This window comes from Aquarana catesbeiana, linkage group LG10 (assembly GCF_042186555.1).
Source record: "Aquarana catesbeiana isolate 2022-GZ linkage group LG10, ASM4218655v1, whole genome shotgun sequence".
NCBI classification, from domain to species: Eukaryota; Metazoa; Chordata; class Amphibia; order Anura; family Ranidae; genus Aquarana; species Aquarana catesbeiana.
In genome coordinates this window covers 65255470-65283054 of record NC_133333.1, presented here as the reverse complement: position 1 = coordinate 65283054, position 27585 = coordinate 65255470, and the positions used below count along the sequence as shown (strand labels likewise).

The following is a 27585-nucleotide window of genomic DNA, read 5'->3' as shown; positions in this document are numbered from 1 at the left end:
ACCCTGCGGTATTAAATTTAACCAGAAATCGTTTAAACGCCATGGAGCCCTCAGCAGATTCATGTGTGGCTTGGCCAAGATCCACAGAATCAGTGGAGACTGGTCGGATATCCCTCTTGGGTCATATTGAGCATGAGATGCTAGGGAAACAGCCTGTGGCAACCCCACACACACATCTATCCTGGAAAGAACTCCATACATGTTAGAAAAGCAAGAAAACAATTTAACACAATTTTGAAGACTCCACAGACCAGCCCAGCTCTTCTGGGAACCTGGATAAAGTCGTACCCTTCGGGGTCGAGTTCTGCCGAGATGGAGGGTGTTTATCTATGGTAGGGTCTAGAATCCCATTAAAGTCTCCTACAATAAACAGAGGGACGTCAGGTTTATCTAGCATAAATGTCAACAGGTCTCGTAACCCCACGTAGAGAACGGGAGGGGGGTATATATACCACCGAAAGTATGCATAAATAGTACAAAACCATCTATCTGCCTTGGGTATCCACCAGTACCTGATGTTCATGAAAAGTTACATTTCTATGGAGAAGTACTGAAACCCCCCTGGAATAAGAGGTATGCACAAAGTGGTAGCCATGTCCTGCCCAGGTGTTCGCTACAGCATAGTGTCTCTTTTGTAAGGTGTTTTTTGCAGCCCCACAATGATAGGTTGGTACTTATGTAGGGCAGCCTTAACCATTGCTCTCTTTACAGGGTTGGCTAGGCCTCTAACATTCCAGGATATAAACGGGACCTCCACCATATGGTATTACTTTAGGTAATGCGTACACTGACCTATGTGAGAGCAACAGCATCCACGCAGGGATGCATGTAGAGCTCATTTTAAAGAGCTGGTACATATGAGGAACCATCAGATGTACACGTGAAGTAACCATTTCAGGACTTCTCTGGAAACAAAAGGAAAAAGTCAACAGCAAACCACAAAGGCACAACGGTGCCTTGCAACTGTAAACATGGGAAGATAACTGTGACGGATCCAATCCCACACTCAGCTGAGTGCTTCCGTCAGTAATACCGCTTCCTCCAGTCTAACCATCAGAGATATTATTATAGCTGCATTGCATACAAGTCTAGCCGAAAATAGCTTGTAGAATCTTGACTGCTTTATTGGACAGAATACAGCTTTTTTTATACACATTTAACACAAGGGGTTGGATAAGGAGGTAGGGCTGACATTAACATGTTAATTAACACAACACTTAAGGCAGCCCTGGTAACCAGACAGTTCGTCTCCGCAGGTCAATGTGATTAGCTCTTTCAAGAATCATGCATTGTTCAGAATTAACCAAGAATAGTCTTTGGGCAAGTCTCAAAAATGTAACAAAATAGATTAATATAGCAATACCAAATGACAGGGTGAATGTGGACAGAAAAAGGTCCTTGCAGCCAGTGTCTGCGACAGTGTCCCCCCCCCCCCCCCCTCCCCGTCCCATAGTCCGGCACACCCAACTAGATCCACCACGGGTCAGCTTGGGGCTGTCCGGGAGAGTTTTATAGTTCTGTTTGCCAGGAAAGTCCATCAGCGTTCCCATTCTGCTTTCATTGCTTTCCTGGCCGATACTGTATGGTAAGATTGTAAGGCTGCAGTGCCAAGCTCCATCGTAACAAACGTCCATTATCCCCGGAGACCCGATTAAGCCAGATTAATGGATTGTGATCGGTGAGCACTGTAAAATATCGTCCGTAGAGATAAGGTTGGAATTTCTTGAGAGCCCACACCGGCGCCAAACACTCCTTCTCCACGGCTGCATAACCGACTTCCCTGGGTAGCAGCTTCCGACTGATGTAGGCCACTGGGTGCTCACCGCCATCAGGTCCTACTTGGCTCAGTACTGCCCCCAGCCTGAATGTAGAGGCATCTGTGTGGACACAAACGTTTAGTTGGGTCAGGGGCAGCTAGAACAGGAGCTGAAGTTAGTGCATTCTTTAATCGTTGGAAGGCAGCTTCACACTCGGGGGGACCACAGTACCTGTCGGGGAAGGTGCTTCTTAGTCAGGTCTGTCAGGGGCTTAGCGATGGAACTATATTGCGGGACAAATTTCCTATAGTACCCAGCTGTGCCGAGGAATGCCAGGACCTGGGTTTTGGTACGGGGGGTCAGCCACTTGGCAACTGCCTCAATCTTAGCAGGCTCGGGCCGTTGTTGTCCACTGCCTACTCAATGTCCAAGGTACTGTACCTCGGACATCCCTATGCTGCATTTCTCTGGCTTAAGGGTTAGTCCTGCAGCCTTGATGCGGTCTAACATGACACCCAGGTGAACCAGATGGTCCTCCCAGGTATCACTGTAGATCGCAATGTCATCCAGATATGGTCAAGCATAGTCCTGGAGGCCATCAAGGAGTTGGTCTACCATCCTCTGGAAAGTCGCCGGTGCATTCTTCATCCCAAATGGCATTACTTTAGACTGGTATAAGCCAAATGGGGTAATGAACGCTGATTTCGGAATAGATTCCACATCCAGAGGAATTTTCCAGTACCCTTTGCATAGGTCAAGGGTTGTCAGGAATTTTCCCCGAGCAATGCGATCTAACAGGTCATCGACCCGGGGCATAGGGTAAGCATCAGTGGTGGTGCACTCATTTAATCTGTGGTAGTCTACACAGAAGCGAGTTGTGCCATCCCGCTTCGGTACAAGGACCACCGGGGAAGCCCAGGGGCTGCTGGATGGCTCAATGACTCCCAATATCTCCTTAATCTCATGACGCATCCCCTCTCTCACTGCGTCAGGTATCCGGCAAGCCGCCTGTCTTAGTGGCAGTTGTCCCGGGGTCTCCACATGGTGCACTGCCATAGTAGTGTACCCAGGGACTGTGGAGAACATTTCCCTTTTCTGACTAAGGACCTGTCTAGTTTGTTCTCTCGTCAAGCTTTATCATCTTTATCCCTGCAGTAATTCTATTTAGCTCCGGGAGCACCAGCAGGGGAAGATTCTCAGAATCTTCCACAGCTGGAGCACATAGCGGCTACCTCTCCTGATCTTTCCCAGTATGCTTTCAACATGTTCACATGAAAGGTCCATCGGACTCTTTCATCCGAACATTTAGCCACTAGGTAGGTTGTGTCACAGAGCTTTGCCACAACCCGGTAAGGTCCCTGCCAAGTGGCCTGTAACTTGTCCTGCTTGGTTGGCCTGAGGGCAAGAACCTTCTGCCCAACCTCCAGAGTGCGGTTCTGAGCAGTACGATCGTACCATCGTTTCTGCCTCCTTTGGGCAGCCCAAAGGTTCTCCTGGACACTGTCCGTGAGCTCCTGCAGTCTGTCCCTGTACTCAGTAACGTATGCTACGATAGTGGACCCTTGGGGATCAATTCCCCCTACCCAGTGGGCTCTGACTAGATCTAGGGGCCCCCTCACCCGCCTCCCATACAGGCATAATCCACCACAGTAAGGATATATCTCTTCCCAGATGGACTAGGGCGGGGCAATGGTCCAACCAGGTCTACGGCAACATGGCTAAAGGGTTAATCAATGATCGGTAAAGGGTGTAGGGGAGCGTTCAGCGGGCCCCCATGCTTACCCACCCGCTGGCATGTGTCACAGGTCCGGCAATACAGTCGGACATCCCCTGTAATTCCTGGCCAAAAAAACTACTGAGTCAGACGGTGGAGGGTCCGGGACATCCCCAGGTGTCTGGCTAAGGGTATGTCATGCCCAATGCGCAGCAGGTCATGCCGATATTTCTGTGGCACAACAAGCTGCCGCTTGGGTGGATGGGAGGCTGTCTTTCCCTCAGTAACCCGATAGAGTAATCCCTGGACCCACTCTATCCGCTCCCTCTTCAACCCCCCCCCCCAGGGTCTAATCCTGCTCTTTCCCTATAGCTAGCTAAGGAAGGGTCGCTAAGAGTTGCCTGAGCAAAGTCTTGGGGAGAAGCCCAAGTCGGGGTAGGAATAGCTGGGGTAGTACAGTCTAGGTCAGGGGTGACAGGTCTTACCCGGGTCCCGTCCTCGAGGGAGCGCACCTCCATCCGGGCTTGCTGGCGGGTGGTAACAGGGTAGGCTTCCGGGGATACATCCAGGGAGAAGGCTGAATTTAAATGTCCCAAATCGTTGCCCAAAAAAACCTCTGCAGGTAAGTTCTGCATTATTCCCACTTCCACTTCTTTGGCCCCCGAACCCCAATCAAGGTGAACCCTGGCAGTGGGGACCCGCATAACATTTCTCCTGGCCACCCGCACAGCCACAGACCGTCCTGTCTGCTCTGCCGGGTTTATCATTCAGGACTGTATCAGGGTAATAGTAGCTCCCGTGTCCCGCAGTCCCTGGGCAGCCCGACCATTAATCCACACGGCTTGTCGATGGTGCAAACGATTAGCTGTAGTGGCAGCTTGCACAGGGTCTGCCTCATGTAGAATTCCAATATTCTCCTCACTTGGGTAAGTCACATCTCTCTCCAGACTGTGCAGCAGCCCAGGCAGGTCCAAGGGCCTGTTCCGTGCGTCCTGGGAAACATTCTGCGGACAATACCTCCTAACATGCCCTGCTTGGTTGCATCTGTAGCAGAGGTCCCCTTTTCCTCGTGAAGATGGTAGCTGAGTGGGGCCGGGGATCGAAGGCTGGTGTGGAGGGGCAACGCTCCGTGGAATGTTGGGAACAGACCGAGCTGGGGTCTTAGGCTCTGGTTGTACATTCCGCCTTGAATCCACGTATTGGTCAGCTAGGGTGGCAGCTTCATCAACTGTGACTGGCCGCCGATCCTTTACCCAGTCTCTAACTTCATGTGGGGTATGATCGTAGAATTGTTCCAGGAGGATTAGCTGGAGCGCATCTGCCATGGTAACAGCTTGGCACCCGGTCATCCAACTCTCTGCTGCTCGGGTCATTTGATGAGCCCATTCTGTGTAAGGCTCTCTCTCCTTTCGGCGGAGGTTGCGAAACCTCAAACGGTGTGCCTCTGGAGTAATGCCAAAGCAAGCCAATAGTCTTTCTTTTACCCGGTCATAGTCCTGGCTGATCTCATCAGGGACATTATTGTTCGCCTTTGCAGCCCTTCCTGTGAGCCGGCTGACCAGGAGCGTGACCCAATCTGTTTTGACACCTTGAAGACCGCATTGCCGCTCAAACATTTGCAGGTAAACATCCATCTCATCTTCACCATCTTGAAACATGCGGAAGGCGGCATAGGGTAGCTTTTTGCGGGCCGCTGGAGCTTACCAGTTGAACATAACTGACGCTCCTTGGTCCCGCTGGAGTTCAGCCATTTGCAGCTGGGACACCTCTCATAACACTTGACTGATAACCTCCTGCAGGGGGTGAGTACCATACAAGGCCAGTCGCCACTGGACATCACGCTGGAACTCTGTCGCCTCTGAGGTATCTGCTGGTGGGTTGCTGGCCTGGTCAATCTCCATTAGTTCGGTGATGAGAGTCGCTTTGGATTTGTTGCTGGAGACTTTTCCACGGGCTTCCAAGAGATCCTTCAAGGTGCTGCCCTTGAGTCTGGCTTAGTGATGTTCCATCTGCTGTTAGGAGCAGGGGATCCCGGTGGTGATTTGGGTGAGCCTAGGCAAGAGGAAGCATCCCACAGCTTGCCACCAATAGTGACGGATCCAATCCCACACTCAGCTGAGTGCTTCCATCAGTAATAACGCTTCCACCAGTCTAACCATCACAGAGATATTATTATAGCTGCATTGCATACAACTCTAGCCAAAAATAGCTTGTAGAATCTTGACTGCTTTATTAGACAGAATACAGCCTTTTTATACACATTTAACACAAAGGGTTAGATAACGAGGTAGGGCTGACTCATGGATACTCTCCCCCCCCCCCCCCCCTCCCCTCTAGCAAAACTTAAGACAATAATGTAATTAACATGTTAATTAACACAACACTTAAGGCAGCCCTGGTGACCAGACAGTTTGTCTCCGCAGGTCAATGTGATCAGCTTTTTCAAGAATCGTGCATTTTTCAGAATTAACAACCAAGAATAGTCTTTGGGCAAGTCTCTCAAAAATGTAACAAAAAAAGATTAATATAACAATACCAAATAACAGGGTGAATGTGGACAGAAAAAGGTCCTTGCAGCCAGTGTCTGCGACAGTGTTCCCCCCCCCGTGTCCGCGACAATAACCACCTGGCATTAACCCGTGCCTTCCTGGAGATAGACTCTTCCTTCCATCTGCTGGGACCTCTTGCAGGCCCCTCCCAGTTGTCATTTTGAGATTGAATGCCTTGTATTAACAGTTTCTACAAACATATTTTAAGTAACATGTTGGGAGCAAACCCGTGAAACGCAAAAATTCCACTTCCCTGGCAGAGGTACAGTATACAGGCTTCAGTATAAAGGTTGTACTACTTCGCCACGTAGTGGTCAGGCATCTGCTTCATCGGCTCTGCGGGCTATCAGTGAAGGTTCGTGGAATCCAGCCATTCTGCAGCCTCCCCAGCATTGTTTAAGTGCGTCTGACCTCTGGCGGTCACGCTAAGTCTAGCTGGGTAGAGCATGGCATAAGGTAATGTTAAGCGTTGTAGACATTGCTTAACTTCAAAGAATTTTGCTCACTTGCATTCTACCTTCGGGGTAGAAGGAGACCCAAGCTCCATTATATTGTATAGTGTGCCGTTCCCGTGCTAGTTGTAACACTCTCTCTCCCTGTCTCTCGATAGTGTAAAAGATGGGTAAGAAAAGGTCTGGGTGAGTTGCCAGGTAGGGCTCTGGTGGGAACACTGTGCCCTCTCGACTACAAATAATGAAGTAAAGGTGTCTTTGCCAAAGAGTTCCAGAAGTCAGTGTTCAATAGGCTGTGGGATCCCTGCTCTCAATTTTCTCAATGTCCCGGTATTCCTGCACTAAATGGGTGCGAGTTTCAGCCATTAGAGCAACTTGTCCTCCAGGTCTTTTATGCAACTTTCAGCAACTGTTTAACTTTTTGCATGTCTTACCTCTCGAGAGGAACTTCCTCTGTTAAACCATCCAATCTGTCTTTCACTGTATTTATCGATGCAGTTTCTGCCCGCGATATCTGGCTGAGTGTAGGCTGCTACTCCTCTGAGTCTGTTTTGTGCTGTGTCGGGGAGAAAGGTGGCATAGTCTGCCAGCTCTGGCTCCTGCCTCATGTCTGTCTGTAGAGCAGCGGCACTTGCAGTCTCCCCTGTGGAGCTCTGTCCCTCCACTGCAGACAGATTTTTTTTGTATAAAACCATATGTCCCCTGGATTGTCTCTCTCCCCGCTGGTCTACAGGAAGACCTACCCGCTCTGGCTCAATGCTCTTTAGATCTCTCTGCCTCGTGATGTCTTTTTTGAGGAAGACCCTCAGCTGTGCCATTTTGACCCGTGGCTGCCGATTCTCCCTTGTTTTTACCGGTCATGATGCCGAAATTCGAGGGAAGAATTGTATCGCTGGATTCAGGAAGCCTTGCTTGGCATCTTGCCACACTAGCCCGCCGGAGAAAGGCTCATGACACTGGGTGAAGTCAGGGAGCTCCATGCTCTGCTCACATGCCCGGTTCGGCTAGGCTCCCCACAGTTAACCCTTTGATCGCCCTTGATGTTAACCCCTTTCCAGCCAGTGTCATTAGGACAGTGACAGTGCATATTTTTTATAGCACTGATCACTATTTGTGTCATTGGTCTCCAAAAAGTGTCAGTGTCCAGACTGTCCGCCGCAATATCGCAGTCCCACTGATCGCTACCGTTACTAGTAAAATAAATAAAAATTCCATAAATGTATCCCATAGTTTGGTTTGCACAAAAGTTATAGCATCTGCAATCATACGCTTATTGGTATTTTTTTAACCAAATATGTCAATTTTGTGTTTTTTTTGTGCTATAAAGAGCTGATCAAATACTGCCAAAAGAGTTTTATTTGTGGGGAAAAAAAGGACATAAATTTTTATTTGGGTACAGCATCTGCCAGTTAAAGTAACGGAGGCAAAAAATGGCCTGGTCATGAAAGGGGGTAAATCTTCCAGAGGTCAAGTGGTTAATGCAGAAAGTTTGGAGTTTTTTAAGTGATATCTTTTTATTGACTAAGTTATTAATGATGCAAGCTTTCAGGATAACTTAGACCCTCTCTTCAGGCTTTATACAGAGAAATGTATAAAGCCTGAATAAGGGACCTAAGTTATTTGAAAAGATTACAATCACTACATTTTTACAAATGCAAAGTCTATTTTAAAATTAAAATGACAAACGGGTTTATACTTGCCTACTCTGTGCAATGGCATTGCACAGTGCCAACCTTTACTTCCTCTAGAGTCTCCCTGCTGGCGATCTTGGATCCTCTTCTTGTGTCTGCCCTCATAGCAAGCTGCTTGCAGTATCTTGGCTAAAGAAAACACACTTACTATAATTGTATGAAATACAGTAACACTGACTTGGCTGGAATTAGGAGAGATTGTGGTTAGAACTTTCAAACAGTAATCTGCCCCTTGTCACTTATTTGAGCAGCAAGGTCATAATAATTTTATGAAAAAAACATTATCTTCTCTTCGTATTGTATTCATTCGTTTGTTTTGTGATGCAGAAAGGAAGAAATGTGCCAATGTGGTCTGGCCAAGCAGAATCACGTGTCAGTAGCCATGGAGGATAACTTTGGAGCAGCTATTGTGAGCAGCTGGGACTCTGCAGAGCATACGACAGAAGAGCCCACAGATGCTTATGGTGATATTGAATTTTTCGGTGCTGGTAAGAAGCACAGCAAGGTGAGAATTTATTTATTTCAGGTCAGTGTATCAGTAAGGCCCTTTTCACACTACTGCGACTTCAAAGTTGCGTAATTTTACCGAGATTTGCACCCGCGATTTTGCAGCGATTTCAGGGAATGCCTGTTTAACTGGCATCAAAGTCAGACCAAAGTAGTGCAGGCACTACTTTGAAGTCGGAACTACTTGAAGTCATACAAATATGAATGGTTGTCGTTGGAAATCGTGGGGAACGACTTGTCATTAGGGATGGGCCGAACACCCTCCTGTTCGTTTTGCAGCAGAACATGCGAACAGGCAAAAAATTTGTTCGAACACCGTTAAAGTCTATGGGACAAGGTTAATATGCAAGTTATTGTCATAAAAAGTGTTTGGGGACCCGGGTTCTGCCCCAGGGGACATGTATCAATCCAAAAAAAGTTTTAAAAACGGCCGTTTTTTCAGGAGCAGTGATTTTAATGATGCTTAAAGTGAAACAATACAAGTGTAATATTCCTTTAAATTTCGTACCTGGGGGTGTCTATAGTATGCCTGTAAAGTGGCGCATGTTTCCCGTGTTTAGAACAGTCTGACAGCAAAATAACATTTCTAAAAGGGGAAAAAAAAGTCATTTAAAAGTGCTAGTGCTGGCTATTAATGAATGGTCGGTCCAGGCAATACACATAAAAGTTAATTGATAAAAATGGCCTGGGATTCCCCCACAGTTCATTACCAGGCCCTTTGGGTCTGGTATGAATATTAAGGGGAACCTTGCGCCAAAAAAAAAAAAAAAAGTGTGGGGGTCCCCCTAAAAATCCATACCAGACCCTTATCCGAGCACCCAACCTGGCAGGCCGCAGGAAAAGGGGGGACAAGAGCGCCCCCCCTGAACTGTACCAGGCCACATGCCCTCAACATGGGGAAGATGTCCCCATGTTGATGGGGACAAGGGCCTCATCCCCACAACCCTTGCCCGGTGGTTGTGGGGGTCTGCGGGCAGGGGACTTATCGGAATCTGGAAGCCCCCTTTAATAAGGGGACCCCCAGATCCCGGCCCCCCCCCCCCCTGTGTGAAATGGTAACGGGTACATTGTACTCCTACCATTTCACAAAAATTGTAAAAAAACAGACACCGCATGGGACAAGTCCTTTTTATTAAAAAAAAAAAATTCCAGCGATGTAATCCTTCCTCGTCCCGGGATACGGAGAAAGACGCTGCCACGACACAATCTGCCTCCATGGGAGGAGCCCGCTGAATGACGCTAGACCTGCTGTGACAGTTCTTAAATGGCTGAGGGCAGGGCCACCCGTGACCTGCGCGGGTGACCCCGCCCCCCTCTGACGCAACGGTGAAACACCACGGGGTTACCCAGTAACATGTATGGGTGACCCCGCCCCCTCTGACGCTACGGGGGTTTCCGGAAAGAGGAAGGATTACATCGCTGGAATTTTTTTTTCTTTTTTAATAAAGGACTGTGTCTGTTTTTTACAATTTGACACTTTTTTTTGTAAAATGGTAGGAGTACAATATACCCGTTACCACTTCACACGGGGGGGGCGGGATCTGAGGGTCCCCTTGTTAAAGGGGCTTCCAGATTCCGATAAGCCCCCCCCGCCTGCAAACCCCCACAACCACCAGGCAAGGGTTGTGGGGATGAGGCCCATGTCCCCATCAACATGGGGACATCTCCCCATGTTGAGGGCATGTGGCCTGGTACGGTTCAGGAGGGGGGGGGGCGCTCTCTCATCCCCCCCCCTCTTCCTGGGGCTTGCCAGGTTGCATGCTGGGATAAGGGCCTGGTATGGATTTTGAGGGGGACCCCCACTTTTTTTTTTTTTTTTAAGTTTTGGCGCAATGTTCCCCTTAATATCCATACCAGACCTGAAGGGCCTGGTAATGCACTGTGGGGGAATCCCAGGCCGTTTTTATCAATGAACTTTTATGTGTATTGTCAGGACCGACAATTCATTAATACCCGGCATTAGCGCTAGCACTTTTAAATGACTTTTTTTTTTTTCCTTTTAGAAATGTCATTTTGCTGTCAGACTGTTCTAAACACGGGAAACATGCACCACTTTACAGGCATACTATAGACACCCCCCAGGTATGAAATTTAAAGGAATATTACACTTTTATTGTTTCACTTTAAGCATTATTAAAATCACTGCTCCCGAAAAAATGGGCATTTTTTTAAAACTCTTTTTTGCATTGATACGTGTCCCCTGGGGCAGGACCCAGGTCCCCAAACACTTTTTATGACAATAACTTGCATAATAACCTTTTAAAATCAGCACTTTTGATTTCTCCCATAGACTTTTAAAGGGTGTTCCGCGGCTTTCGAATTTGCCGCAAACACCTCAAATTGTAAGCTATTCGGCGAATGGGCGAACAGCCAATGTTTGAGTCGAACTCATGTTCAACCCGAACAGACAGCCCATCCCTAATTGTCATGCTACTTTGCAGTCCCAAATCGTGGGACAAGTTGTACAAGTGTGAAAGGGGCCTAAGATGCTTATAATTAACAAGACATAGATGAACGTTCTGCTTGGTAATGTAGGTTTTTAAGCTAGTCAAGTATTAAAATGTAACATGCATAAGTAACATTATACCAAATAAAACAATGATTTACAGTATGTGGGGTGGATTTAATACTAGGGCAAACAGAATCTGGTGCAGCTGTGCATAGTAACCAATAGGGATGAGCCAAACACCTTCGGTTCGCACCAGAACATCCGAACATGCAAAAAAGTTTGTTTGAATATGCAAACACCGTTAAAGTCTATGGGACACGAACATGAAAAATCCAAAGTGCTAATTTTAAAGGCTTACATGCAAGTTTTTCCCCTAAAAAGTGTTTGGGGACCCGGGTCCTGCCCCAGGGGACATGTATCAATGCAAAAAAAAGTTTTAAAAACGGACGTTTTTTCGGGAGCAGTGATTTTAATAATGCTTAAAGTGAAACAAAAAATATTCCTTTATCGTGCCTGTTGGGTGTCTATAGTATGCCTGTGAAGTGGCACAGTTTTCCCGTGTTTAGAACAATACCACAAAATGACATTTCTAAAGAAAAAAAGTAATTTAAAACTGCTTGCGGCTGTAATATATTGTCGGGTCCCAGCCATATTCATGAAAATCATTTGAGAAAAACAGCATGCCCCCCAGCACATTATAAGGCTCTTTGGGTCTGGTATGGAGATTAAGGGGAACCCTGCACCCAAATTTTTTAAAAAAATGGCGTGTGGGGGGGGGGGGCCCAGGCAGTATATACTCTGAACAGAAGTATATATACTATATGGCCTGCCCTAAATACTCTGCAGAAAATTGGGCCTTAGGTGTTGGTGGTGCCAGAACACTGTAACCCCCCAGTTACTCTTGTGCGCAGGAACAGGCCCTGCCGTGAAATATTATATCAAGAATTGTAATTACATGCCCCTGTTAAATAGGCAGAAAAATTAGGCCTTAGGCAGTGGTGGTGCCACAACACCGTAACCCCTCACAGATACAATTTACACCACCACTGCCTAAGGCCCAATTTTTCTGCCCATTTAACAGGGGCATGTAATTACAGTTTTTGATCAAATATTTCACAGCAGGGCCCGTTCCTGTGCCCAAAAAGAGTAATTACATGCCCCTGTTAAACAGGGGCAGAAAAATTGGGCCTTATGCAGTAGTGGTTGTGCCCTAAACCAAAAATATTTTTGAAAGCTAGCATCAAGATTGAGGAGGAATATGATAGTCACTCAGCATAGGCAGTCTTCAAGGGATCCCACACCCATAGAAAAATCAATGAGTTGCATCAGGTGCTTGATAGCTGCTGCTGATCCAAGACTGATTCATTTTTATGAATGTGAGCCTATCAACGGAGTCTATGGACAGGCGCACTCTATGATCCGTTACAAACCCTCCAGCAGCACTGAATGTGCGTTCAGAAAGAACGCTGGATGCAGGACAGGTCAGTAGCTCAATTGCATTTTGAGCAAGTTCTGGCCAGTGGTCCATCCTCAAGACCCACTAACACTGTGGATGGTCAGTTGGAAAGGTCTCCAAGTCTGCTCTTGCCCCAAGATATTCCTGCACCATGTAATGCAGACACTGGTGATGGTTGTTTGAACCAATCAGACCTTGGCGCTGAGGACTGAAAAATTGTCAAAGGGCATCGGTCAGCCGGCCACCTTCTCCACCGCTCTTTCTCTGAGTGAACGAAGCTTCAGCAACACGTTGTCTAGCACCAGGAAATTGTAACCTCCCAGGGTCTGGAAACGCATTGCACAAACCTTTCTTCATGGCCTCCTGAAGATGTTTCATCCCCTGCTCCCTCTGCAAAAGCAGGATGAGTTTTGCAACCTTACCCTTGTAACGTGGATCAAGAAGGGTTGTCAGCCAGTAATGCTCCCTCTCCTTGATAACACAAATCCTAGGGTCCTTTTGCGGGCTTTGCAGAATCAGGGAGGCCATGCAGCGTAAGTTTTGCAGACACATTTGATTGTGAGTCCTCTGGGTCACTGAGGATGACGTTGTCGAACTACTTCCTCCCACCCACGTACAACTTCTTGGGTTTCTGGGGACTGAAAACCATCCCTTGAAGACTGCTGCTGAGTGTTATCCTCTACATCCATGCTGACACATTCATCATTCATCATCAAACATGACTGCCAGTTTCTTGTCCTTCTCGGGCACTCTTTCTCTCTAGGCTCATGTTACTCCCTTCCTCAACCTGGGAACCAACATCGGAGCCTTCTAATTGCTGCGCATCCTCCATCAACATGTACCCGACACTGTGGTCAAATAGTTTGGGGGGCTCCTCCGTGCATGATGGTGGGGCTACGGAAGGAGTGACTGTGGACAAGGAGCCGGTGGAATAGGCTGCTTTGGCAGCTGCATTGGAAGGCAAACTGCTCTGAGCCTGGGTGACAGAGGATGAGGACGGCTTTGTTATCCACTCCACCAACTCTTCTGCATGTTCTGGCTCTATAACACGGCCAGCAGAAGAAAAAAAGGACAAGTGTGCCCCACAGCCACCTGCAGAGGATGTCCACGACCAGCACTGTTGACTGTAGACACCCTTGCCCTCTTTTAGTGGCCTGTGAGCGTCTGCCTCTCCTTGGTGGCCTTCTGGACATGATGTATATTTTGTTTGGCAACACCACACCACACTGCACTGTATTGTGTACACCACCAGAAAAGTAGTAGCAACTGCACTACGGTTGCACTGTGTTGTGTACGCCACCAGAAAAGTAGTAGCAACTGCACTGTAGATATACGGTACACTGGATGCTGCAGTGTGTGTGTGTGTGTGTGTGTGTGTGTTTGTGTATGCGTATATATATTTTCAAATACACCACCTGACGTTGATTAGAAATGGTACACCATGGAATGCACTGTAGATCTCTAGGCTACACTGACTGGATGCGGAGTGTGTGTGTGTGTGTGTGTGTGTGTGTGTGTGTGTGTGTGTGTGTATGTATGTATGTATGTATGTATGTATATGTGTGTATATCTATATCTCTCTATCTGCCACTAACTGAATAACCTGCCTGCTTAATCTAAATCAAGCTATGTCTCCGTCCACGCCAACACTAGACAGGGCCGCAGTGCAGGCAGCCTTATATGATGTGGGGCGTGGACTAAGGCATCCTGCCTTTGGCCAATTATGGCTCTCTTAGCAGAGGGTGCTGGGATTGGCCAAAGCATGCCGATCAAGTGCATGCTTTGGCCAATCATAAGCAATGCACTGCAATCTTGCAGTGCATTATGGGGCGTTCCGCGGGCGCTCGAATTTTCCACGAACGCCCCATAATGTTTGCTATTCGGCGAACACCCGATGTTCGAGTCAAACTCATCCCTAGTAATCAGCTTCTAACTTCAGCTTGTTCAGTGAAGCTTTGGAAATGCATTTAGAAGCTGATTTGTTACTATTCACAGGTGACCCAGATTCTGTGTGCTCCAGTTTTAGTAAATGTTCTGCACTTTTATTGCCAAGCCCTCACTATAATCCTTCACACTTTATGACTTACAAGGGCCATGGACTATGGAAGCGGTACCCAAAAATACAAGCTGAGAGCAAATCAATAGTAGCTAATATTTCTTATGGGCTCCTTGCAGTTGATTATTGACTTTTTAGTAGAGGAACGAGGCTTTGCAACCCCATGTCAGAGTTGCTCCCCTAATGGCAGAAGAATATTCAAGAAACAATGGGAGAGTGCAGAAATCTTAGATCTACAACCAAATACAGCTTTCTCCAGAAAAGGAGAATAGTGAGCAGCACAATAGTAACATTACATTCTTTCTAAATCACATGAGACTAGTAGTCACAGGCAGCAGTGCCTGCAAAGATTTTACGCTAGGGTTGCACCAACGCCACTTTTATAAGACCGAGCACCAGTACCAGACAATTCAGGACGAGGTGGGGACGGAGGAGGACCTAGACACAGGGGATGATTGGTCCGACGGTGGGGGCAGTTACAAGCACCAATCTCCCTGACAGCCACGAGAGGGAGAGGAGGAGAAACGGCTGTCATAAAAGCTATACAGGGAGATCGGTGCTTGTAACTGCCCCCACAGCCACATTGATCATCTGTGAGGCTGCCTGGCCCCCCGCTACACTGAGGATGCCGGGTGTACGGAGCGCCTGCCAGGTATCGGGTCAAGCATCGGAACATTTGCATGAGTACAAGTACTCGTTTAAATGCTCGGTATCAGCACCGATACTAGTATTGATATCGGTGCAACCCTATTTTACAACAGAAATAGAAAAGGTGAAAGATAATTTTTGCAACTGCTTGATTTTCCTGGATGCAGTACAGGAGCCTTAAACTTATAATTACTCTTAGTAATACACAAAAAGACCTATCCCAGAAGTAAAGAACCTTAAGCAAGCCTTAGCACTTTAAAATACAGTCTGTTGGAGATATCACGCAAGTCTTTTGTAGGGTTTAGTTACATTAACTGCACATAACATTTAATGCCAGTTCACACAGGGGCAGCATGACTTGCAGCGCGACTGCCCTAGACTTCAGCGGCGGCTTTCAAAATGACTTCTGCATAGAAGTCAATGCAAGTCGCCCTGAAGTCGTACAGGAACCTTTTTTCTAAGTCAGAGCGACTTGAGTCGTTCCTATTAGAACGGTTCCATTCTATCTATCTATCTCCTATAAGATGGCAAACCTTTACACTTTTTGAGTTCAGGTTCACTTTAAAAAATGGCAGGTAGAACTCACTTTTCAAAATAAGCTGTGACATTCATGCTTGGAATAGATCTTTTGATTGGAAATGCAATTCTTCTCCTATGTTTACTTATTTTAGCCAAGTTTCCTCCACTAAGAAGTTACTATTGAATCTTTCAACAACCAATCTTGAATATTTATTGTAGGTACTTTTATAACGCCATCAAATTATGCAGTGCTTTACATCTATATTGTACGTTCACATCAGTCCCTGACCTCAAGGAGCTTAAGGTCCTTAAATCCCATTTATACATACAGTACACATTCTAGGGCCAATTTAGAGAGAAGCCAATTAACCTACCTTTTGGAGTGCAGGAGATAACTCATGCAGGCACAGGGGAACATGCAAACAGGTATTGCCGTGGTTAAGATTTCAACCAATGACCCATTTTTTCAATCCTGACCCCCCAATATAGTTATGACCAAACCTCTAATAATTTGCAGTGCATTCCCACGCCAGGGAATAAATCTACACCCCTATGAAAAACTGCCTCGGGCCTAGACATATTTCAGAGCACCCACATAGCGATACTTTAAAAAATGTTGAAGGCACCAGAGGAAAATGGTGACTCAACACAGTTGCATAAATAAAGGTAGGTAGAGCAGAATGAGGCCAGAAAAAGGCTGGGAGACTTGTGAGACTGCAGAGCAACAGGATGTTTGTTTAGCACTAAGCTGAACAGGTGTTTGTTTTCTTTTTGTTGCCTATGAAGAATAACTAGAGGTGGTGCTTGAACTTCTGTTAGAGCTCTTACACATGGGCCATGCAATACATGGACAGCATCTTTCCCCCAACTAGGAAAACCTGGTGCTGCATACAGCCTCCTATAGATATGAATGAGCTTGTTCAGCTGTACTGGGGTATATGCTGGTGCTATTCTAAACACCAGTATAGCGCAAGTATGTGATTGATCTGAGGAGAACCGTTAGCTGCTGTCCAGTATATGGCAAACTGCTTTTTTTATTGCAAGGCTTTCCTATAAAAAAGTGGAATTTACTTTCAGAGGGGTGGTATCTTGGGGTAGTCATTTCTTTTGGTGGTATTTTATGGTTTTTATTTTATGATCCTAGGACTTTTTTATTACTAGTATTTGGCAGACTATACCGTTAATGCCAAAAAACCTTAAACTCTCAATTGTATATTGTGTAGGGTTTACCACACCACAACACCTCCCAGGTTCTTAACCTTTCTTCAACATGTTTAGAATAAAGTTTTCTTCACCATCTTCTAGATGGACAACCTAAATTTTATAGACATATATCTGATAGATGTTGTGACAAACCTAGCCGAGAGAGAGACTTTTGGAGGGGACTGCATGCTAGCCTCTTGCCGATCGATCGTGGGCCCTGTCATTTGGGGGAATGGTGCTCTTTGTGAGCTGTATGCCTGGGGACCCTTGAGGTGGTATTACTGTTGGTTGGGATCCTGGTCCCCCAGGACGCACAGACTCTGGGGACCCTGGATTTGCCATATTGGAATAGTGACTGATTCATACCATTGGGACTCCTACTGTTAAATGGTAATGTCATCAATTCCAGCTACCTGTCTGTTGTCTGCTAAAATGTGTATTGTAAATAAGTCTCTAGTATGGGATCTAAGAGTCATTAGATCCCCATTGTTGTTTTGTGTTAATTAACTCTGCCATTGTGATAATGTTGATTGAGTTTTCTGAGCTACAAGACGACCAGTCTGGCCTAAAGGTCATGTCTGTCATCTAGGCTGTCTAAAGGGATTAGTTAATTAGCCCATGTTAATTTGGTTACAGGTGTATTGTTAGAGTAATATGAGCCGGAGGTATGCACCTCCACTTTTAGTGTATAAAAGAGCCTGTATTTTCCAATAAAGGAGATCCCTGTTTGAACTTGCATACAGCCTGCCTGGTGTTTGTTCTGAGCTATCACAACTAGATTCGAACGGCACATAGCTGTAGTTCTAATCCCGGAGCATCGGATGACCGAACAATCAGATGTTGCGATCTGCAATCTGATTCTATAGCTGCAGAGGAGTGTCGGGAGAGTGGAACCGAGCGAGCAAGGGGCTTGTTACAGATGTAGACTTGTTAAAGCTGAACTCCTCCATGAATTCAGCTTCTTCGTAAAAATTTAAGGCACACTATGAGCAGTGGCGGCTGGTGCTCAATTTTTGAGGGGGCGCAAACTGAAAAATTCTGAAAAAAACAATTGCTGCCTCACTGTGCCCCATTAAAGGCAGCCACTGTGCCTTTAAACAGTGCCACATCAACCACATCAAATGCTGTCTCTGTGCATATCAAATGGTGCCACTGCAACCCTCCCCCCCCCCCCCCCCCCAGGCCGCTCACCATCTGCCCGGAACTTACCATGTGGCGGCGGCGAGTGGTGGGACCTTGCAGTGGGTCAGACAGTGGCTCCAGTGTCCTCCGTGCGTCTCCACCCCTCCTCCCAAAAGGCATCCAATTGTAGAGCCAACCAGGTGACTGGTAATAGACCCGCGCACCTGATTGGCTGAGAGGCAGTTCAGTGTTAGGAAAGCAAATATGCATTCACTTTTCTAACATACCTGGGTGAACTGCGAGCGCAATGCGCAATTTTGAAGCCTATTAGAGCCTATGGCTCTAATCAGGTGCTTCAAAAACACCCCCCTGCTGCTGGAATTCAGGTGCCCGGCATCCGAAAAGGGGTCGGCTACAGTGCCCATGGATAGCTTCACTTTCACCCCATTCCTGCCCAGGCCATTTTTCAGCTTTCAGCGCTGTCACGCTTTTAAATTACAATTGCGCAGTTATGCTACACTGTAACCATGTGACATTTTTATAATTTTCTTCACACAAATAGAGCTTTCTTTTGGTGGTATTTAATCACTGCTGGGTTTTTATTTTTTACTAAAAAAAGTAGTAAGGTCTGCGGCCTCCTTCAGTCTAATGAGAACCTCCAGGGCCAGAGATAGCTGACATCCTTCTGTATATGGTGGGTTGTGAGGCATAGTGGGTGCAAGTTATTGGGCGCCAAACACTTCTTGAATGCAAAAGAGATGTTTTTTTCTTACAAAGAGGGAAACAGGGTTAGGGCCAGGACACCCTCCAAGTAGTTGCAAGTTCAATTAGCAGACTCCGAGACTTCAATAGGAGAACAGCTGTGCAGAAAAAGGCCTCAAGCAGGAAGCCACATCTGCACATGCAGGAGTGCTTTCTCCTATGGCAACAGTCTTTAACAGTTCCTAACATAAAGCGTAACTGTCCTTTCATCTTCACTACAACTTCTTCTTGTAGTTCTTCAGGACACTGAGCTCCTGGTCTCTCACTAGACCCCCTGATTCACTGTCACTGAATCCCTTGAGCTCTTTTGTGTGTGCTCCAAGAACCCGGCCACCTAGTGGTAGAAGAGAAAAGTGCAACAAGGCAAACTTGGGGAGAAATCCAATGGATCTCCAACAATCAGCCAGGATAACTACTCCTGGCAAGTAAACTTGTGAGGAGAATTCCTGCCTAAACTCCAGGGTGCTACAAAAAAAGACCAAAAATTTTGAAGAAAAAAAGTTTTTCTTAGTTTGTCAGTAAATTTTGTAAATAAGTAATTTTTCTCCTTCACTGATGTATGCTGATGAGGCGGCACTGGTGGGCACTGATAGCCAGCACTGACTGGCAGCACTAATGTGCACTGATTGGCACTTTTGTGCACTGATTGCTGGCACTGGTGGTGCTATATTGTAATCGAGGCACTGATAATCAGTAGGGATGAGACGAACACCCCCTGGTTCGGTTTGCAGCGGAACATGCGAACTGGCAAACAATTTGTGCAAACGGCGTTAAAGTCTATGGGACGCAAACGGGAAAAATCAAAAGTGCTAATTTTAAAGGCTTATATGCAAGTTATTGCCATAAAAGGTGTTTGGGGACCCAGGGGGCATGTATCAATGTAAAAAAAAAGTTCTAAACGATCGGTTTTTCAGGAGCAGTGATTTTAATAATGCTTAAAGTGAAACAATAAAAATAAAATATTCCTTTAAATATCGTGCTTGGGGTTCTCCTTAGTCTGCCTGTAAAGCAGCGCATCTTTCCCATGTTCATAGCAGTGCCACAGCAAAATGACATTTCTAAAGGGAAAAAATGTCATTTAAAACTGCTTGCGGCTGTAATGTATTGTCAGATCCCGGCAGTATAGATTAAAATCATTGTAAAAAAAGTTGTGGGTTCATTACCAGGCCGTTCAGGTGGCGATGTTCTCAGAACTGGCCCTGCTGTGTGAAATATTGGATCAAAAATTGTAATGACATGCCCCTGTTGAACAGGGGCCAAAAAATTGGGCCTTGGGTGGTGGTGCCCTAAACCGAAAATATTGTTGGAAGCTAGCATCAAGATTGAGGAGGAATAGGATAGGAAGCATAGACTGTCTTCAATGCATCCCAGATCCATTGAAAATTCAATCAGTTACATCAGCATCAGGTGCTTGATAGCTGCTGATCCAGGACTGATTTATTTTTATGAATGTGAACCTATCAACGGAGTTTGTGGACAGGTGCACTCTTTGATCCATTACAAACTTCCCAGCAGCACTGAATGTGCATTCAGAAAACTTGCTGGATGCAGGGCAGGCCAGTAGCTCGATTTGCATATTGAGCAAGTTCTGGCCAGTGGTCTATCCTCAAAACCAGTAACCCAGTGGATACTCTGTTGGAAAGGTCTCCAAGTTTGCTCTTGTCCCTAGATATTCCTGCATCATATAATGCAAACACTGGCGATGGTTGCTTGAACCTATCAGACCTTGGCGCTGAGAACTGAAAAATTGTTTAAAGCCATCGGTCAGCCGGACACCTTCTCCACTGGTCTTCCTCTTTGAAGACTCGGCAACAAATTTGCCTGCTAAAATCAATTGGTGTTCTGCTAGCAGATTGGCTGCAGATACTTGGGACAACTATGGTTATACCTTCATTCCTTTCAGTGCAGGTTTTTGAGAGGACTGGATGTATAGTAGGGTTGGAGATCCCAGATGAGGAGCAAGGAGATGTCCGCCTTTTTTTATGATGTGGGTCTTTCAAGTGCTGTTGCCAACGGACTGCATGGCAGGTCGTCATATCTGGTAAAGCATGTGGTGCTTAAGCGGCTGCTGTTCTGGCCACGCTTGATCCGCTTTGGACATAGGTTGCAAACCACAACAGTGCAATTTGCTGCACACGTGTTGAAAAAGGCCCACACCAAGGACCTCCTGCCTCATTTGGAGTTGTTCCTCTTTCCTCTTCATCACCCAAGTACAGTCAGTGACCTCATCATCCCCTCCCTCCTCATCACTGGAGCAAACTTGGAAGTATGCTGCAGCTGGGGGGAACATGACTGCCAGTTTCTTGTCCTTCTGTGGCACCCCCTCTCTAGACTCGCATTACTCCCTTCCTCAACCTGTAAACCAACATCAGAGCCTGCAAATCGCATCCTCCAGCAACTGTTGACTGTAGACACAGAGAATGTGTGCCCTCTTTTAGTGGCCTTTGAGCGCCTGCTACTCCTTGGTGGCCTTCCGGACATGATATATTTTTTTTTTTGTTTTGCAACATTACACTGTAATACACCGCCTGAAGTGTATTAGAAACTGTACACCACCGAATGCAGTGTGTGTGTGTGTATGTGTGTGTGTGTGTATATATATATATATATATATATATATATATATATATATATATATATATATATATATATATATATATATATATATATATATATATATATATATATATATATATATATATATATACATATACATACATACATTACATACATACATACATACATACATACATACATACATACGCTACACTGAATGCAGAGTGTGTGTGTCAATATTGTGTGGCCACCAATATTTTCCAGCACTGCTTTAACCCTCTTGGGCATGGAGTTCACCAGAGCTTCACAGGTTGCCACTGGAGTCCTCTCTCACTCCTCCATGATGAAATCACGGAGCTGGTGGATGTTGGAGACCTTGCGCTCCTCTGCCTCCAGTTTGAGGATGCCCCATGGGGTTTAAGTCTGGAGACATGCTTGGCCAGTCCATCTTTAGGGAAGAAAGTATCAATTATTCTGCGCTGCCCAACAGAGTGAAATAAGCAGCTAACACTGCCAATAGGATGTAAGCATATAACAATAAAACAAAAGTATGTGTAGCGCTAAAAAACATAAGAGTTCAAAAAAGTTCAATATAAGGACAATAAAGTCCAACTAGTAATGAAACACCAACTAAGAAAAAAACAAGAAAAAGTCCTCAATATTTAAAAGACTCATAAAGATTAACAGTCCATAAATGTAGTGACTTCGTGTGAAAAACAGTTTAGATGCGTGACATCCAAAGTGAAGATAGGAGAGGCACACCACCACCGAATTTGAGAAGGCTTACCAGATCTCGTGGACCCAAGAGGGCATACGCCCAAATGGGTCAAATCAGGCTTGGGTGATGGTAGATGTTCCGGAGAGATGGTAAGGATGGACATCTAGAAATAAGCCGTGGACTGTTGTGTCCCTCAGGGTGATATTGAGGAGTAGATGGTGATGATATAAGGCAAGGAGGAAAAAGGCCACATAGCGTAATTCCGTAAAACAAGTATCAAAATTTATTAAAATAAGATAAGAAATACACTCACATGTACCTCTTGTAAAATCAGCGCTGTAAAAGTATGGCGGCAGTGGGGTCCAACTGACGCATTTCATCCTCTTAGACATCGTCTGGGGGGTTGACAAGCCAGTGCTGAGATGGAACAAGGTGCCCAAACTAATGGTGCCTGTGCAGGATGTAAATGAGGCTTGGTACCGAGAAGACAGGTGTAATGCGGGAATACTCCCTGCAGAGCCAGAGCAGGATGCCGATCAACCGCTGAGACAAGGGACCGTCAGACCATATGCGCAATCATCTGCTGGAGACAAGCCCCTGTCCGGGATCTGAGGTGCAATGCAAGCTGAGCTGGAGTCAGGTGTGTGGTGTTAGCCAGTCGTCATGACAATGTGTTTTGGGCCTGGCCCTTTTTCAGGTCATGGGACATGAGCTGAAGAAGCACATGCGCGTGAAACGCGTTGTCCTAGTAACGCTCCATTGTAGAGCTCAATCGGCTCCACATGGCTTTCACCAGCCTGTGTCCCCCGGCTGGTACTGACAGCGGGCGCCTACTTTGTGACATCAGTGGGTGCCACGCCACAGCTCCAGTGGAGTTTCTAGGGCCACTGCTACTGATTGTCCGGTTCCCCAGTAACTTCAGGCTGAGATTGACATTTGGCGCAACTGGCGTGACATCAGCGGGTGCAGCTCTGGTGGAGTACCTGGGGTAGCTTGTAGTCCCTCCCACGGCACAACGGTTCTGGTCTTGGCAAACTGCTGTCCTCTACACAACTGATTACACATCTCCATTCACGTCCAGTGATATTGCTGGTCCATTTCGCCCTCCAGGCTGAGGACTTTTCCATACCATCTCCACCAGGTGAGGCGCTATGTAAGCACTATTGTGATCACACCAATGAAGGGGCTTGCTGAGTTATCAATGAATTGCATTTTTTATATATGATCCTTTTCCTTGTCAAAAGAAGTTTATTGAGTATACAATGTTATAAAGATACATAAAGTAAGTTTACAAGGATCTATAAAGTAAGCTCATTGTTTTACAGTAGGGTTTATATAGGTAAATATCATGAAATTTCAAATATTAAACATTGGGTTCACGTAAACCTAAATTAAAGATGTATATCATTTCCTTAGTTACTTTTGTAGGTATTTAAATGATTTATACCTACTATACATATTGTTTACAAGTAGAGTGTATATAGGTCAAATAAATTCTGATAATGAGCTTTAATCGTAAGGTGGAGAAAAGGAAAGAGAAAGAAGAAAAAGGGTTGAAAGGTAGAGGTATGGTCCACAAAGTTGTCCCGCTCGTCAGTTTATTATTCTTTTTAGTTCTCTTTGAAGCCTTAGAATGGGTGTCTCTGTAAGTCATTTAATCTGTTACCATGGCAACAGGACAGAGTCATTGAAGTTTGACAGGAACTATTTTATCCAAGGATGCCAAAGTTTTTCAAATTTTGGAATTTGATTTTGATCGATGGCTACCATCTTAGCATGGGACATTGTATTATTCATTCTGTGAATTGTTTCTGCTAGTACCAATGTAGGAGATTTCCATGCCTTGGCCACTGTTTGTTTTGCAGCCGTTATTAGTTGGATCATAAGTTTGAATTGAGAGAGCGTTAATCATTCCGGTTTTAGATTAAGTAAAGTTAAATATGAATCTGGTTGTATTATTTTTTAAAATATTTTAGATGCAATCACAAAGACTTCCTTCCAGAAGGTTTGGATTACTGGGCACGTCCACCATATGTGTAAATATGTGCCTATTTCTGGGCATCCTCGAAAACAAAGAGCTGAGGTATTAGGTGAATATTTTGCCACTCTAGCGGGTACAAGGTACCAGCGAGTTAGGACTTTATAATTTGTCTCCAGTGCTAAGATGTTGGGTGAAGATGACTTAGATGTGAGCCATATGTTAGACCAGTCCGTGTCTTCTAAAGTTCGTCCCAGGTCCTCCTCCCACCTCTGAATGTAAGAGGGTCTATTAAGATTTGCTACTCCATATAATTGATTTATAAAGTGATGAAATTGTACCTTTAGCAAATGGATCTTTTGTACAGATTGATTCAAAAATAGATAATTGGGATAATGGTGTATCCCCCTTTAGGAATGGTGTATAGAAATTTTTGATTTGGAGATATCTAAATATCTCAGTTTGGTAGATCATATTTTTCTCTAAGCGATGGGAATGAAAGGAATGATTTAGATGCTATGAAGTCATTTAGTGTCTGAATGCCTGATGTTGTCCAAGCGTTAAAAGAATTTGGGTAGATCCATGCCGGGTAAAAGGCTGGATTTCTGATAAAAGAAAGGATTTTTAGTTTATCCCAGAGAGATAAGAAGTGTTTAGTTATGGGATTATGAATTTTAAAGCTGTCTTTAGGATCAAGCCATAATAAATTTGATATTAATAGAGGGTCATTTTCTGAAGCCTCTATAAATACCCATAATGGGATTTCCTGTTTTGCATGGTATTTGGACAGACTGGCCAAATGTGCTGCTCTGTAGTAGTTAGTAAAATTAGGGTATCCCAGGGCTCCTTTATTTTTGGGAAGATGTAGTGTGTGTAGAGGTATACGTGGTTTAGAAGAGCCTCATATAAACGAAGTTGCTCTTTTTTTGTACTATTCTCAAAAAATAGGAAGGAATTGGAATAGGGAGGACTCTGAATAGATAAAGCAATTTGGGTAGAATAGTCATTTTGATTGCATTAATCTTCCCTATCCAGGATAAAGGAAGTTGCGACCATTGTTTTATTAGATTTGTGATCTGTCTTAATACAGGAGGATAATTGGTTGAGAATAAGTCAGAATGAGATGCTGTTAAATGAATTCCAAGATATGGGATTGATTTTTCTGCCCATGTGAATGGGAGTGCAGCCCTAGCCGGGATCAATTCCATGTTTGTGAGTGAAATATTAAGCACTAGGCATTTCTTAGGATTAATCATAAGGCCGGATAGGGCTGCAAATCCATCAAGAGCTGATATTAAGTTAGGACCAGAGACTTGTGGTGATGATAGAAAAAGTAATATATCGTCTGCAAATATACATAATTTGTGTGTAATACCTCCTACTTCAATGCCAGTTATAGTTTGGTTTGTTCTGATGTATTGGGCCATGGGTTCGAGTATAAGGGCAAATAATAAGGGAGATAATGGGCAACCCTGTCGGGTACCTCTTTCGATATTAAAGGCTTCAGATTTGTATCCAGCATATTTTATATAGGCTTTGGGTTTATTGTATAATGCTTTGATCCATGTTAAAAAGTGGGGTCCAAAACCCCATTTTTGTAATGAATATTGCATATATTGCCAGGATACTGTGTCAAATGCCCTCTTAATATCGAGAGATAGAAAACATAAAGGGATTTTCCGTTTTTTGGCAATATGTGCCAATAACACTGCCCTGCGTATATTATCGCCTGCCTGTCTATTTGGCATGAAGCCTACTTGATCTCTATATTAATTTTCCTATAATGCTATTGAGGCGTTTTGCTATTATATTTGCTAATAATTTAATATCGAGGTTTAACAGAGGCCGATAATTCACACAGGAAGTATCATCAGAAAGGGGTTTTGGGATCATACAAACAATTGCCATTAGTGTTTCTTGCTGAAAAGAATGTCCATCTAGAAGTTTGTTAAAAGTTTCAGTGAGAATGGGAGAGAGTATTTGTGAGAATGTTTTATAGTATAAAGCCGAGTAGCCATCTGGGCCTGGTCTTTTGTTAAGTTTTAGGTCTTTTATGGCGTTAGCAACTTCATCTATAGTTATAGGCTCATCCAAACTGCTTTTTTGATTCTGAGATGACTCAGGTAAGGTTATTTTTGAGAAGAAGGATTCAGCCTCTGTAGGATTAAATTCATTGTTTGTCTTGTATAAAGTTGCGAGATGTGAGTGAAATTTATGGACTATTTTAACTGGATTACAAGTGTAAACATTTTTTGATAATTTCAAACGTATTGGTTTGAAAGATTTGTTAGTTGAATTTAATGCCCGAGCCAAATATGTACCTGGTTTGTTTGTATTCATGTAGAAATTGTGTTTGGAGTGTTTGAGGGATTTATCAACTGACTCAGTGAGAAATAGATCGTATTCCAATCTAGATTTTTCCAGATGAGATTTTGTACTCTGAGATGGATTATCTTGAAATGATATGTAGGCTGCATTAAAATTGAGTTCTAGTTTTTTTGCTAGATTTTTGCGTTCCCGTTTAAATAGTGCCATTTGTCTTTGTATTGTACCACGCAAGACAGGCTTATGAGCTTCCCACAGTGTTATTGGGGAGATGTCTGTTGTATTATTAATTGATATGTATTCCTTTAAAGCTTGTTCAATGGCCATCTGATGTAGTGGGTGTTTGAGCATTATGTCCGGTAAGTACCACGTTGGGTCATGCGCTTTTGGTATGGCTGAGGCTATAGTAGTGTATACTGCATTATGGTCAGACCACGGAATCGGAATTCTATCTGATGCAATAATTTCTGGTATCATTCCTATTGTTAGAAAAATATGATCTATTCTGGTGAAGGTTTGATGAGGGTGCGAGAAATAAGTGAATTTCTTTTTCATTGGGTTACTTTCTCTCCACGAATCTACCAGATTGTATTTGGAAAGAAGTTGAGAAAAAGGTAATCTAGAGGTTATTTTGGATGGTGTAAAAGGTGATTTATCTAGAAATGGGAGGAGGACCTGGTTCGAATCCCCACACATTATCACTGTTGCTATTTTGTGTGTATTAATCACTTGTAATATATGTGAGAGGAATGGTGTAGGTTGTTAGGAGCGTAGTAGGAAATCACCGTGATTGCTGTATCCATTATATAACCCATGAGTATCAGGTATCTACCTTCTGGGTCTTTAATTTCTAATGATAAGGTGAATGGTGTGGATCGGTGAAATGCAATTAGAGTTCCCCTTTGCTTGGTACAGGCAGAAGCCGTGTAAATTTGTTGATAAAAAGGAGAAATATATTTTGGAGTAGAATCTTTGGTGAAGTGTGTTTCTTGGAGGCATACTATGTGAGCCTTCTTGTTATGGAAAGTACGGAAGGCTTTGGTCCTTTTTTGAGGGACATTTATTCCCTGAACATTCAGGGAAAGTATATTCAGTGGTGCCATGGCAACAGATCAAATAGTTT

General features: G+C 44.7%; 1 protein-coding gene across 2 annotated transcripts in view; it reads left to right on the top strand.

Annotated features, from left to right (window-relative positions):
* TRPM4 (transient receptor potential cation channel subfamily M member 4) overlaps window positions 1-27585 on the top strand; it is a 604715-nt gene that overhangs the window by 141566 nt on the left and 435564 nt on the right. For both annotated transcript variants that reach the window (XM_073602273.1, XM_073602274.1), the window contains exon 3: window positions 8491-8668. In XM_073602273.1, the coding sequence (XP_073458374.1) occupies window positions 8491-8668 (178 nt within the window). The remainder of the gene's footprint in view (window positions 1-8490; window positions 8669-27585) is intronic.